This window comes from Botryllus schlosseri, chromosome 10 (genome assembly GCF_051294905.1).
Source record: "Botryllus schlosseri isolate E-star chromosome 10, Bs_hap1, whole genome shotgun sequence".
In the NCBI taxonomy this organism is placed as follows: Eukaryota; Metazoa; Chordata; class Ascidiacea; order Stolidobranchia; family Styelidae; genus Botryllus; species Botryllus schlosseri.
In genome coordinates this window covers 3,442,224-3,456,013 of record NC_137245.1, presented here as the reverse complement: position 1 = coordinate 3,456,013, position 13,790 = coordinate 3,442,224, and the positions used below count along the sequence as shown (strand labels likewise).

The 13,790-nt window shown below is 41.5% G+C and overlaps 2 protein-coding genes across 2 annotated transcripts in view; one reads left to right on the top strand and one right to left on the bottom strand.

The window, feature by feature from the left end:
- The first annotated feature begins 3,654 nt into the window (after positions 1 to 3,654).
- Positions 3,655 to 13,790, top strand: part of LOC145448770 (uncharacterized) — a 163,460-nt gene continuing 153,324 nt past the window's right edge. The window contains exons 1-3 of the mRNA XM_080327226.1: positions 3,655 to 3,970; positions 4,035 to 4,159; positions 4,385 to 4,526. Coding sequence (XP_080183352.1) covers positions 3,801 to 3,970; positions 4,035 to 4,159; positions 4,385 to 4,526 — 437 coding nt within the window. The 5' untranslated portion in view covers positions 3,655 to 3,800. The remainder of the gene's footprint in view (positions 3,971 to 4,034; positions 4,160 to 4,384; positions 4,527 to 13,790) is intronic.
- Positions 7,715 to 9,556, bottom strand: LOC145448695 (uncharacterized). The gene is made up of 7 exons (XM_080327161.1): positions 9,521 to 9,556; positions 9,299 to 9,450; positions 9,087 to 9,237; positions 8,937 to 9,021; positions 8,801 to 8,869; positions 8,466 to 8,515; positions 7,715 to 7,774 (listed from the first exon to the last, which is right to left on the bottom strand). Exons 1-7 carry the CDS (start codon positions 9,554 to 9,556, stop codon positions 7,715 to 7,717), a joined length of 603 nt encoding a protein of 200 aa, XP_080183287.1.

Below are 13,790 nucleotides of genomic sequence, written 5' to 3'. Positions count from 1 at the left end.
ATAGCAAGGTGCGATACTGTGGTATGCATTAATTTTACTTATGTTGATATGTTGAGCCATGAAGTTGGTATGGCATTGAAACATGATATACCAAGTTCACAAGGGTCTACGGAATTTGTTCTTATATTCGAGCGCTGGATCAACATCGTTACCTGCAAGGCAGGGCATGGTATGGAACGAGTGCAGGGCATGGTATGGAACGAGAATTTTTCATACTTCATACTTGCCTCACTCTCAACATACCATACTTGCAATTTTCCATACCATGCCAATATTGTTCCATACTTTCAAATACTTCCCAAGTATAGTACCTTTTATAGCACCTATAATATTGATTCATTTCGGATGTCATTATTGCTTAAACTAGCCTTATGATGCGAATCTAATTCCTGGTAATCGTTTTACAGAGTCCGTTTTGGTGAGGTTTAGTTCACGGTGGTGAGGTGCCGTGTTCGTCGTCGTCTACTCTACAGCTTCCTCGAGCAAAATGAGATAGTCAGCAGAGTGTTATCTGGGACCGTCCATAAAATGGAACGGGCAACGTACGGCCCGCAACAAGATTTTGTCCGGCCCGCGTACAGTTTCCCGTCTTACATGATAATGTGGCCCGCAGTCCCAGTCTGCCGAGATTCCCCACTACTTGCCTAAACGTCAATTTGTAGTGACTGTATGTTATTATATAGGCGTGCCGAGAGTGGAGCTTACTCGTAAGTTTGTCGAAGCGAGAAGACTTGCATTATCGCCATTTACGATGTACTCAACCCCAAGGAATTGACATCTTGGTAAATTTTGGGTACCGGGCTTATCAAACGCTTTGAAATCTTAATGAAGGATTGCACCGTTAGTTAATTGATCAGAGAGAAGCAGGTATGGCGGCGCCTGTATGACAATGCTGTTCTCAAATCAACATTGTATTGTCATTATCGGCGAGAAATGGCTTTGAAGTGACATTGCTGTCGTTAAAATACATTCATTAAATACGATTTATTCCTTGTATATATATGGGCGATAAATTTATCCTTTCTGCAACCCGGGCCGCCAAGTACCTAATTTTCCTATATCCGACCTTTCGACTGGAGTAGTTGCCCGCCCCTGCTCCATCAGAATATCATCGCATTTCCGGTACATTGACATAAGGCACATGCAATTTTGAAGTAAATACTCGCAAAATAATTTATAGTCTTCGTTTCGCTCAGAGCTTAAATCACCACTTTTCCCTCCGAAATACCCGGCGGAGCTTCACTTCTGCGCTAATTTACGGCATATCACTCGCGATTTCCTTCAAATCTGACCTAAATTTTCAAAAAAGAGGACAAAAGGGCGTCCTCCGAGGACACTTTCAAAAAAGTCAAAAAAGAGGACAGATCCTCTTAAAAGAGGACGTATGGTAAGCCTAATTCACAAGTACTAACGGTTGCCAGTGAGATCGGCACCTGGTGAAATCGGCGCTTGTATTGTGACGCAACAATGCCGTCTGTCGGTGTTGGTCTACTCTACTCGGTACATGTATTGCTAATTTGACGGATAGACTAGGGAATGATTGATATATGCGATGGACATTTACATATGCTTTGATATTGAAGTGGGAGCAGAGCGCATGGATAAACTCCAAGAATTGGAAGCCACATAGTTGGAGTGTATATCAAACAGCAATCCGCACCAACAATGATGTAGAGGGGTGGCACAATCGCCTAAACAAGACAGCTCAACATGCAAGTGTATAGCCTGATTCTTCTCCTGAATGGGGAAGCGTCGTTCTCGTACTAACAGGTGGCACTCCCCTCAGATGGCAAGATCAGGAAAAGACGCCGCAAGGAGTGTCGCTTGATTGATGGCCAATTATACCAACTCTGGAGGGAACTTAGAAAAGGAAGTAACACACCTCGCCGGTTGTTGAAAGAGATTGCGAGGATTAATGGTCCTGCTTCCGTCTAATAATCCTCATTTTGTATTTGCTACTTATATCTATTTTTATTCATGAGTTATCTATTTTTATTCATTACTATTCATGAGTTTATTAGTTCAACTATTCGGTTTATTAGAGATTTTATAATAACTAATTGGTATTCGCATTATAATAACTAATTTGTATTCGCAAATTATAATATCTATTTTTTTAATCTATATTAGTTATTGATAAGTTCGGTTGTTGAAAGAGATTGCGAAGATTAACGGTCTTGCTTCCGTTTGATAATCCTCATTTTGTATTTGCTACTTATATCTATTTTTATTCATGAGTTATCTATTTTTATTCATGAGTTTAGTAGTTCAACTATTCGGTTTATTAGAGATTTTATAAGAACTAATTTGTATTCGCAACTTATATTTATTTTTTATTTATTACGGTAGTTATTGATAAGTTCAACTGTTAGATTTATTAGAGATTTTATAAGTTCAATACAACACAACAATACTGATTTTGCATTAGCTGATCACTTACTTATAGGAAGGTGTGATTTTGTCGCAGGTAGCTGGTCAGGAGCAGGTTGAAGGGTGACATTAGTGAAACATCCTGCTAAAAAATATAGTCAAAGTGCAATATTTAATTTATAAGAAGCAGGTTGAAGGGTGACATTAGGGAAACATCCTGCTAAAAAAATATAGTTAAAGGGCAATATTTAATTTATAAGGAGCAGGTTGAAGGGCGACATTAGGGAAACATCCTGCTAACAAAATAAACAACCTGCTAACAAAATATAGTTAAAGGGCTATATTTAATTTATAATATTCGTTTCTTTGAAGGCAAAAAATGATTATTTTGGCCTTCATAAGTTTCGATGTGTTCATGGGAAACATTTATTGGTGTCATGGGGAACACTGTATTGTCATAAACTCAAACAATAGAGCATCTACAGCATCTACGGTCAAACGAAGTGCCGAGTTCAAGGGGCCTAATTCATCAAGTGCCGAGTTCATTGGCAACCGTACTAACATAGGCGCCGAACCTAGGCATGCCACGCATGCCTAGACATTTATTTAGGTATGCGGCATGCCTAGAATTCTGTTTGGCATGTATCGGCATAAACGCCGATTGTGATATTTAGAACAAATCGCAATATAAATCGCAATATATTTTCCGTTAACGACATTACGCGCTGCCGCTAATGTGAGCGACACAGAATGATACGTACGCGACTCCAGAGATGCCACTGGGATATTTTGGAAAAACCCAGATTTGGACGTTGAAAAAAAAACAGATCCTATAATTCACTCAATTTTCTATAATATATTGCTGTAAAACAGTGACTGAGAGTCATCAATGACAGTTATACGGGCAAAGAAGTTTTAGCCCTTGATATTGAAATCCCAACGGTTCATTTTCATACTATACATGTTGCTCAGTTAAATGAGCAAATCCATCGAAATATGATGTTTTCCTCTCGACACATTGCTACCAGGCACCAATACGTAGTGTAATATCTGTAATGTTAGTAACAATGCTAATCCCCATATATCGTGAGGATGATTTTAGGGTAGTTCCAGTGACTGCGAGCTGACCAGATAGATTGAAAATAGCTTTCGATTCATTAAACCTGGGACCAAACACTTTTATCTGGGATGTTAGGAAGGAAATTCTTCGTGCATGTAGCTGAACAGAAACGAGGGGCGTGCAGGGCTACTCTGGACACCATAATTCGCAATTGGGACACATGAGTCACGTCTTTATCACGACAAAGTCCAATGAAGCGAAGCGGCTGCCGTCTTCTCACGCTTCAGCAGTAAAATTCGTGCCATCGGCGGAGTGATTTACAACTTTTGTTTTCACATGACGCATTGACACGACTCGGCTAACTACGGTGATGGGGACTGTTAAGATAATTTTCGTTAGTTATGTATATGTGATGCTGGCGTGGTTTCGGCATAGGCAGATGATGAGACGTATTAGAATGCTGAAGTTGAGATCTTCGATTATATTGCTTCAACTACGGAAAAGGCACCTGCGACGACGATGCTGTTGGAAAAAAAGAAGGTGCAGACCGTATGATGTTCGTGTTCGTTTCGCAAAATTAAATTCTCATGCAAATAATTTACAGAGTGCAAAGTTATTGGTACGTTAATGTCCCGAATTATTCTGAGTATGATTGGATTGAGAACTTCCGCATGAGAAAGGATACGTTTTACGAGATCACGGAATTAGTACGCGAGGAAATGAGCCCATGTGGGAACTATTTCAAAGATTATTTAAAGCATCAATTCGTTGATGAAATCTTAGTAGAACTATTTCAGCGCATCGATACTTGCATAATGTCCGACAGTCAAATCCTCTTTATAATTGTGGGACGGTATACGTCTCAATATTATGTCTGTCACATTAGTGACCACTGGTTATGGAAAACACTTCCCCTGAGTTGTGCAAATGTTTAAAAACTCTTTTTACTTACAGATAGTGCATCTGTTCGTCCAGCAATACCACTGGAAATGCGTGTTGCCATTGCGATCTACAAACTTGGTTCCTGTGCAGAGTACCGATCAGTCGCAAACCTGTTTGGAGTAGGAATTTCTACTGTACAGAAGTTTCTGAAAATGTTAGTTAGTTTTATTCCATCAAGACTTATGTAGACTGTAGAAATATAATATAGATATTTGCGATGCTGATGAGTGATGATGGTAATTTGAGATGCTGATGATAATTGTGACTCTGAAGTGATTGTGTGCCTTTTTACCTTTCAAAGACTGGTATCAATACCACCGACCTAATTTTCACCAGAGTACAACCGCAACACTGCGGTTCGAACGTGTTTAACTATAGATTACTAACCTACGGAGGTTAGTAGTCTATATAGTTACACGTTCGATGTCTTCTGGAATTATTTATGTGAAAGTATAAAAATCTGAACTTTGTTTCGAGAGCCCTTGTTACATGAAAGAAGAACATTGCAACGCTGTTATATTTTGCTATATTTATTGTAGGTTCTGCACTACCATATGCATCAAATTACCGGACTTCATACACCCACCATCAGATGAAGAAGCCAAGGACATAGCACGGAGAATTGAAGTCAAATATGGTTTTCTCGGTGTTGGTATAGAACCATTTATATATACACGAGTATAATTATAGCGCTATGTATCCACGAGTTGACGTGCTCACAAACGCTGCCATTTTCTAGGTTCTCGGATGCATTGATGGAAGCCATATTCAAATCACCGCTCCATTAAATGGCAAGCGAGATTATCAAAATAGAAAAGGAGGAGAGTCTATTGTATTGCAAGCTGTTGTTGATGACAATTACTGGTGAGTTCCTTGAAAATTCGACCCTTCAAAGATGTGTGATTGAAACGTGATCGTAATAGTTTCTGGGATATTAATGTCACCATGCCTGGAAGTTGTCATGACGCCTTCATTTTCAAAAACTCGCGACTCTATGAAAGTATGAATTTGTTACCAAGGGTAGGTATCATGCTTTTGTTTTCATATTGATCTCTGTCACACGACTGTTGTTCCCTTTATCAGGCTCCAGTGCGAATAAACAACGTGGAGGTTCCATTGCTGATTCTAGGAGATCCTGCTTATCCCCTGCTGCCGTGGCTTCTAAAACCCTACACTGGAAGAAATTTGGACCCTGCCAAAGAGTCATTTAATGCATATCTGAGCAGCGTCAGGATAGTGGTGGAAAATGCATTCGGAAAGTTGACAGAACGCTGGCGCATCATTGGCAAGAAAATTGATGCAAGAATAGACCTGGCTCCTCAAATCATTGCAACATGCTGTGTTCTACACAATATTTGTGAGCGCTCCCACACCCCTATCAGTGGGTGGTCAAGCACTAATTATATTTCCGCCCAAATAATGCCAAATCTGCTCCAAGGTGCTGATGTGTCCTCACCCTCTCCACAGCTACCTAATGCAACGGAAGTCCGACGTGTGCTGACTGAACACATTGCCACAAATCTTCCGCTAAGACGTAGTATAAGACCTAATTTGTGATATACTGCCTTGGCAAATTTGCCAGTTACTCTCTGGTTAGTTGCCTTGATTTTTTGTTCTGGTAATTGTTTCATGTAATAGTCTTCTTCGGATATCGTATTTCGTGAACAGCCTCTCACAAAATTGACTTTATCTGATTCCTTGGTTCTCACTCTGGTAGGAATGTAGACTCGTGGAGCGTAGGCAGGCCAATATTATTACGTTCAAGAGATAGTGAGGAGACATAGACTACGTTTTTGCTGTCAGTGAGGAGACTACGTTTTTGCTGTCTCAAGTGTAACGAAGTGAGAGGCATTGCTAGAGAGGATGGCGAACGATCCAGAATTGTAACTTCGAGCTGTCATGTTACTCATTTCTGCCAGAAATTATATATAGCCAATGTCTCTGCTTGATCTGTATTTGAGGTATAGCTAACCAAATAGAGTCTTAACTCCTAAGTCCTGCTGCTTGTGAACTTCTTCGTAACAGATATATGCAACACAATGTTTTATACTGCTTTTCTAATATACAAGTTAGCACAGATCGAAAAAAATACACAAATTCAATCATGTGACAGCTCAAATCATCGGAGTGGCACCGTCGCTGTTCACGTGAAGGCAAAATTCACTTCAGTCCGTGGCCTATGCACATACAAGAAAACAGATGACTGTCGCGGTAGGACAACATGTGGTGGTCAGAATCGCCCCAAAGTATATTGCCACATTGTTGTTTTCGAGTTGGTCGAAATCATTGCGATGACTTCACACACCATGAGTAGAGCTCGGTACGACGGAATGCGGCGGCGGAAATGCAACGATTGCCAATTCTGTAAAATCTCCACGATAGCATGACGTCGAAAAGGGCATCGTAGCACAATTAAGACTAGCACAATTTAATGAATAGTAAAATACAATAACATGGCTAGCAATAAGGGACCAGCAGGGTTGTAATGACTCGAGTCGTGATTTTTTGGTGACTTGGGTCATTTTGTTAAAAATGACTCGACTCGAGTCAATTTGTGTATTGACTCGACTTGTACTCGAGTCATTGCGCATGACTCGGACTAAAACATATGACTCGAGACTTGGTTACAACCCTGCGAACCATTCTGATTAGCCATACCTCATTTCTGCATTGAATCTGCCAGTCGAGTAATAGATGACATGAACTTCGTCATCATTTCTCGGTCTGCCTTGCTTTCTTGCTGTAGAGCATTTAGTTCTTCACGCCTAAGCTTCCGCTCTTCGTCAAGATGGCTGAACAGCCTATCTTCAAAACTTCCAGATCCTAGTAGGTAGCAAGAACATACTTTTCTTTTTACCTCAATAAACAAAGAAATAGAGTATACGTTCTCTTATGCTTAGACGTTCTTTGTCTAGATCAGGGGTGGGCAAACTTTTGAGCTCGCGGGCCGCATTCAACATCTGAATGCATTCGCGGGCCGCACTATATAAAATTGGGGTTATAAACCAAAACGCAATATTGGTATTTGATTACATAGTGAGGACATGGAGATAACATAAGTCCTTTGATATCGTACACGCGTCAGAAACAGATGATATCGTACACGCGTCAGAAACATGGTGGCGAGATGTCATAGGCTGGTCGACCTCAATAAGCAATTTGTCAAAACTATAGAGATGAAAGTCGGTTGTCCCGATTCTTAGAACAGGGTTGAAATCTAAATCTCATGTGAGCAGCGATCTGTTCATAGATTTACTAATTCCAGTTTTGGTTCAGTTCCATGACACACGATGCTGACAGCATCATAATCATATTAGCTTCAAACACGCTTGATATAATATATTAATACCGTGGTTTCACGCATACATACACCAGTTCTACGCATACAGAGCACGAATCTTCCTAGAACACGCGCGAATCGTTTTTTATAACCAAATCACCGAAATAATTAAAACTGGAGTGGCCAATCTGAAATCACGCTCGTGGTCCGAATTATGTCAATCTCGTTTAGGATTTGTGTGATGTTAGTCGAAACCTTTCAAACTGCGTGGCCCCTGAGATCGGGCTGTTGCGCCAGAAATTAAACATAAAAAACATAGTAATTATTTACCTTAGAACAGTGCGGTTCTAAATTTTTAAGACACGCCCCCCTATTATGATGGTGAAAGAATTCGCACCCTCAACGTCACACCACACGACGCAACCAGGATGCTAGCAGACCTAACGGAAAATGTAATGGCATGGAAGGTTTTACGCCTGTGGATGAGATATTTTGAAATATGAAATTCAGACTAAATACAGAGACTGGATGTAAATCGCACTGAGCGAAAAAAATTTTCAGTTTAGCTCAGCTTCGCGCCTCCCTTCAGACGCTTTCACGCCCCTAAGGGGGCGCCCCATCCAGTTTGAGAACCACTGTCTTAGAATTATGATAGTGAAATATACTAAGAAAAAGTTTAATCAAGTCCCTGCATTAATTTGATTTATAGTACGCAATATTTATCAATATTTAAAAAAGTTTCTTTTGACTCTCGCGGGCCGCACAAAACAGTGTTGCGGGCCGCATGCGGCCCGCGCGCCGTAGTTTGCCCACCCCTGGTCTAGATCGTGCTCTGCTCCAGCTGTCAGACGTTGTGGAAGACTCTGGAATCAAGAAAGTAATTGCTACAACCGCTTTGTGTTAAGTTACTTGCTTAGAAGAATAAGATAGAGGTAGAACACTTTCCTAGAGCATATATCCTCATAACGAGAGGAATCAACTATATGACAATTCGACACTACATCTTGGTACCCAAGTCATACTTCTGATTTTAAAATGTATCTTTAAATTTTACAAACTCCTACGTCGATCATGTACATTGTACAACCGTGCAAAGATGCTGATCATAACATGAATGCTAGGAATCCGATCGAAACTGACCGACCTACCTTCATGGTCATGGTCACTCACAACGAGGCTGTCGTCAACGTCTTCGTCTCGAGTTTGGCCAGCAATACCTGCCAGGCAGATTGAACAGAGATTATCACATGATTCAGGAATCTTCATTGATACCAGACACCATACCCGTGCCTTCCGAATCCGTGAAACTGGTCTCGTTCACTTCCACTGTCATTGTAGTAAACGACTGAAGACCTTCCGCAACTAGTGCCTGTAATGGGTTACTCATGAGTCACTTTGTGATTACCGTATTTATTTTATTACAAAATCAAATACCGTAGTCCTGGGTCTCGTTCCGAGCAGCTCACCCAGTTGTGAGAAGGGTGGCCAATGACGCCCTTCTGCCCCCATTCCTGACGTCATGAGCTGCTTTTTTACTTTATAATACTGCCTTTTTAGATATTTCCATTGGTTCTTGACCTCTTCCCTGCATTCGAAATAAAGCTGTTAATCTTCCGACCAAAACTAGGAAGAGACGTGTACTTCACCATGTGAATGTGTATCCTTCCTCGGCTAACCTTGTAGTCAAATCTTCGAAAATCACCCTATTTCGTTGCCTACGGGCATCTAATTTGGCCAAAAGATCTAGCTCTTTGATCAGGCCTAGCAGAGCTTGAATAGCCGCACTGCTCCATGTTTTCTAAAATATATGCAGAGATGTTTGGAAATTGTCAAAATAAACTATAGATGTATACCGTACGGTATCTTACCTTTTTCTGGATATTAATGCTTGCGGACTCCGACATAACGTATACGTTACGTAACGTATACTTAATTAACCACAGAACTGCGAAGTAAGCATATATCGTGTGAAATTCTTGAAAATTCTCCGATCCATTGAAATCTATTATAGCCGCTAACATTTCTCGGCCAGCGATCTTCCCTACATCTCACGACAAAGCGTGAAATACCCTGCTCCAAAGACGAGTGTCAACACGCACGCCAAAACGCATGATAAAATCGCCCGCCATGACGACGGGCTCAGTATTCTCTCGAATCGGTCACACATAATCGCTCAGCTGGAAATCTCATGACGCGATCAGGTGTGTCGTGACACCAAACTGCTCCATGTGAAAAGGCTTAGTATTACGAAGTATTTCACCAGGAATGAGAAGTCAATTGATGAACGGATTGCAAAGTCCAAGTATTTGAGACTTACTTTGACTGATGAAGAAAAATTAACTGAATATAATTTATGCAAAAAGCTCTTTGTAAAATTTCGAGAAGTGTGCGGAGTGGACTTCATGACTAGAGAAGTGCTAACAGAAGTCAGCATAATGGAAGATGATTCTGCAACCATCTCCGAAATGATTCGGCTCATGCAGCAAGGTTGGGCAGAGACTAGACCTGAGTCTGATCCTGCTGGCAGAGAGGGTTGGATCAAACAAGTCACCATCTGGCTGGAACTTGCGACTACCGGTGATTATGTTGACAGATGTACAATCTAGATCACGACAAGTATCGAAAGGCAATGATGTCATTCGGTATGGCAGCAGGCGGAGAAGCTCTGGATGCGCAAGGCAGGTGCATTAGACGAATAGCTATGGTTCAAGAGACTGAAAGGAAGCTTTGGGGAGTAATGAGAAGCTATCATGAGGGTGAAAATAAAGGGAATGACATCAAGCCTGACTTCGGGGATTCCATGGACCTGATCAGAGACCTCGTGCATGTGGATGAAATTCGGAAGGGATTCAACAAGGAAAAAGGCCAGTCCCTGTTGGTTGCCCAAATTGCCAATGTCGATAGACTTTGGCACTTGTGTTACATCTTCAACTCCATCAAGGGCAAAGACGGGAAGACAAAGAAATTTGGAAGGGAAAATATACAAAAAATGATGACGAACATGGCAAAGATCTTGATTGGCACCACTGGGCATGTTCGCATGATGGAAAATTTGGGAGGGTATGGAGATAACAGTTTTCAGAAGGCGATCAGACCATTAATCCAAGTCAAGAATGGAAAGAAAACCAAATTCATTCATCCAATGAAAATAACATCCAAACGATTTCTCTATGCCCTGTCGTGTATCTATCAAATGCCGAGCATGGCATGTCTGCTCTATAATGGTCATAGTGTGGAAGGCATGCCCACCATCTCTACCATTCTCAGATTGAAGGAAGCCATTGGTAATGAAGAGGAACTTGAGGACCCACTGTGGCTCCTACATAATGTTTAAAGGGTGTGACCGGTCCTGATATGTACGCCGGTATGGTGACTGGAAATGCCACGTCAGTACGCATAGAGCTTGTGAACCGTAGATTTTTGGTTGAACAGGAATCCATGTCTTTGTTGATGGGCTCCAGGCTTCCACATGATCAGCAAGAGGATTTCCCAAGAGGAGCATCTTCCAATTCACGTGGAGGCTATGGCAGAGGAGGAATGAGAAGCGGTCAATCGTCAAGAGCTCCAAGCCGCAGCGGGTTGGCCCTGATGAACACAGAGACTGAGTCAGACGAAGGAGAGGATGAGCATCAGTCTGTGTCCGAGAGCAGTTCCGAAGAACAGGGATAACTCTCTGTGAATTTCGGAGAGTCTCTTTCACCTCTGACACCAGAAAATCACAGAACCTTAAAACTAATAAGATTGATTTTTTGAATGTACAGGACTGTAAATACCAGGATACAGAACGTGGTCCGCCATATTTCAAATTCAGAAGTTTTGGCCGAAATGCAATGCTCCTGGGCCATGTAAATATTAGATCAATACAGAAGAATTTTGACGAAATATAGCCAATTGTTATTGGCCGGTATTGCCCCGGCTCCTTTGGGTTGATTACTTTTGGAATCAGCACCGTTCTTGCCTGTTGGAGGTGCTTTGGCAGACAACCACTAAGGAGCCAAAGGCTAAATAGTTTGATTAGGCAGGTAGTTCTTAATTGCTTTACTGCCGCCAACTTGATTCCATCCGGTCCAGTTGCCGAAGGCCTTGAGGCCAGTGCTCCTTCGATTTCCTCTATGGAAATAGCTCGCATTAGTTCTCAGTCCATTGGACGTTCATTCCAGTGATGAGCATAGGAGCGGAGTCGGAGTGTTTCCGGAGCGGAGTTTTGCCAATTTTGTAATACTCGGAGTGGGCTCGGAGTTCACTACAGATATTTTTCCGGAGTTTCCCGGAGTGTTGTAAGTTTTGCCCCCGATATCTTTCGATAGCTCTGACCAGAATACACTATTGATTACAAACCAAAATACAGACAGCTGACACCTTGTAAAGTTGTAATATGACGGGTAACATGCAAGAATGATTGTCAAGTGCATAAAAATCAGCCATCTGCACTGCAATTGGGGACTGGAGAATAACCTAGTGATCTACCAAGGCATTTTCGTTGAGCAGTGTCTGTAGTTCACAAAATAAAGGCGCCCAATATCATTCGCAGTGCATCATTTGCTCCCTGCCCTGAGATGCAGTCTTTGAATCCACAGCTGAATGTCACCATATTATGAGATAGGATCTCCAGAATCTTCCACGTTGCTGTCATTGCAGTCTTCTATAGTCACATTCCTCCTTGCGTATTTGTTTGGTGACTGATTTTCATGCGACCCCAGTAATTGTGCGAAACATTTACAATCAGCAACATAGAGCGGGGCTTCCCTATGGTACAACCTTTAGCTACCCTGATTCTTCCAGCAAGTTCATGATCATAACGGAATATGTCCCATTATCCTGATGACATTCAACATAGTAATAGGTCAACTTTGTGAAAATGTATTCCCAACGTTGGTATCAGTTGAAACAAGATAATATCCGATACCACTTTTGTGATAACTTTTCGCAACTTTCATCGTACTTGCAATTTGCAGTGAGAGATATCGATAATAAGTGTTACATCAATATTACCTTTATATCTGTGAGAAATATACATACAACAAGCAAGTTTCTGGATGGAAACAATAATAACTTATGCAATGTGTTACAATGATTTAATGACATTGCGACGAATTTTCGCTAGTAAGATCCGCTCAAAGAGGCATACCAGCATCTAAGCCCGCTTTAAAGATTTCAACAATACATAAATCACTAAGGTAAGCTGATCTTACCCTGTAAAAACAAAATATTCCGAATTTCTGAACAGCCACACTAAATAACTACAACCGTCTGCTTTGCTCTGCTCGCATCAACTACGGTTCCTTCAATATTGATTGACGCAGTCAGTCATCCAGAACTCTTCTGAATTTTCGTCATGTAATGTTTGGTTTGATTGAGAAATGACTTTGATGTGATAAGAAAAATCAGCACCGCAATCAAGTTTCTGCTGCTGGTCTGTCTCAGACTCTAAGGGTGGGGATCAAAAAGTTTGCTTTAGATAAACTTCGTTTGTGTGATAAACGGAGTTTGAACAAACGGAGATTTTAGGCACCCATTAAACGCTGATCATTGTCTCGAGATAACGCAACATAAGCTGCGTTTTGTAAAATCTAGTTTGGCAGATGTCGTAACGTATTTCCACGCGGAAAAATGACGAAACAATGACTTTTCAGCGTCGAGCTAAATACTGAAAACTCGGGAAGGCCGGATCCATTTTATTGTCGATCAGCTCACTGAGCTATATAAACTACCAAATCAGCTACTGTTCGTGATGAGTGCTAGTAATAGCGTACCGTCAGTAGAGGAACAACATACGACCGCTCGTGCCTGCATACCAAAAAGATATTTGGTGGACGTGATGGATCCCTTCTCATTTTATAATGAGCAGAAATTCAAAGATAGGCACCGTTTTAGTAAACAAGGCGTCAAAAACCTCTTCGATATGATTCGTTCGGACGAAACCCTCAACGTCCGGTCTCACTCACTGCACCCGTTACTGCAACTAACCTGCACTCTGCGCTTCTTCGCTGCAGGGCATTTTCAGATAACAGATGGCGATCTGGCTGGTATATCACGTCATACAGCTCGTCGCAGCATCCACAGGATCAGCAGAAGCATCGCAAGAAATCGAAAATTGTTCATCTCAGGCCACCCAGGCAATATCAACACGTTGAAGGA

Coding starts and splice junctions, on each gene's coding strand:
- LOC145448695 (XM_080327161.1), bottom strand. CDS start 9,556: ATGTCGGAGTCCGCAAGCATTAATATCCAGAAAAAG. Junction 9,451..9,520: donor GCATTAATATCCAGAAAAAG/GTAAGATACCGT, acceptor CATATATTTTAG/AAAACATGGAGCAGTGCGGC. Junction 8,870..8,936: donor CACGGATTCGGAAGGCACGG/GTATGGTGTCTG, acceptor TCTGCCTGGCAG/GTATTGCTGGCCAAACTCGA.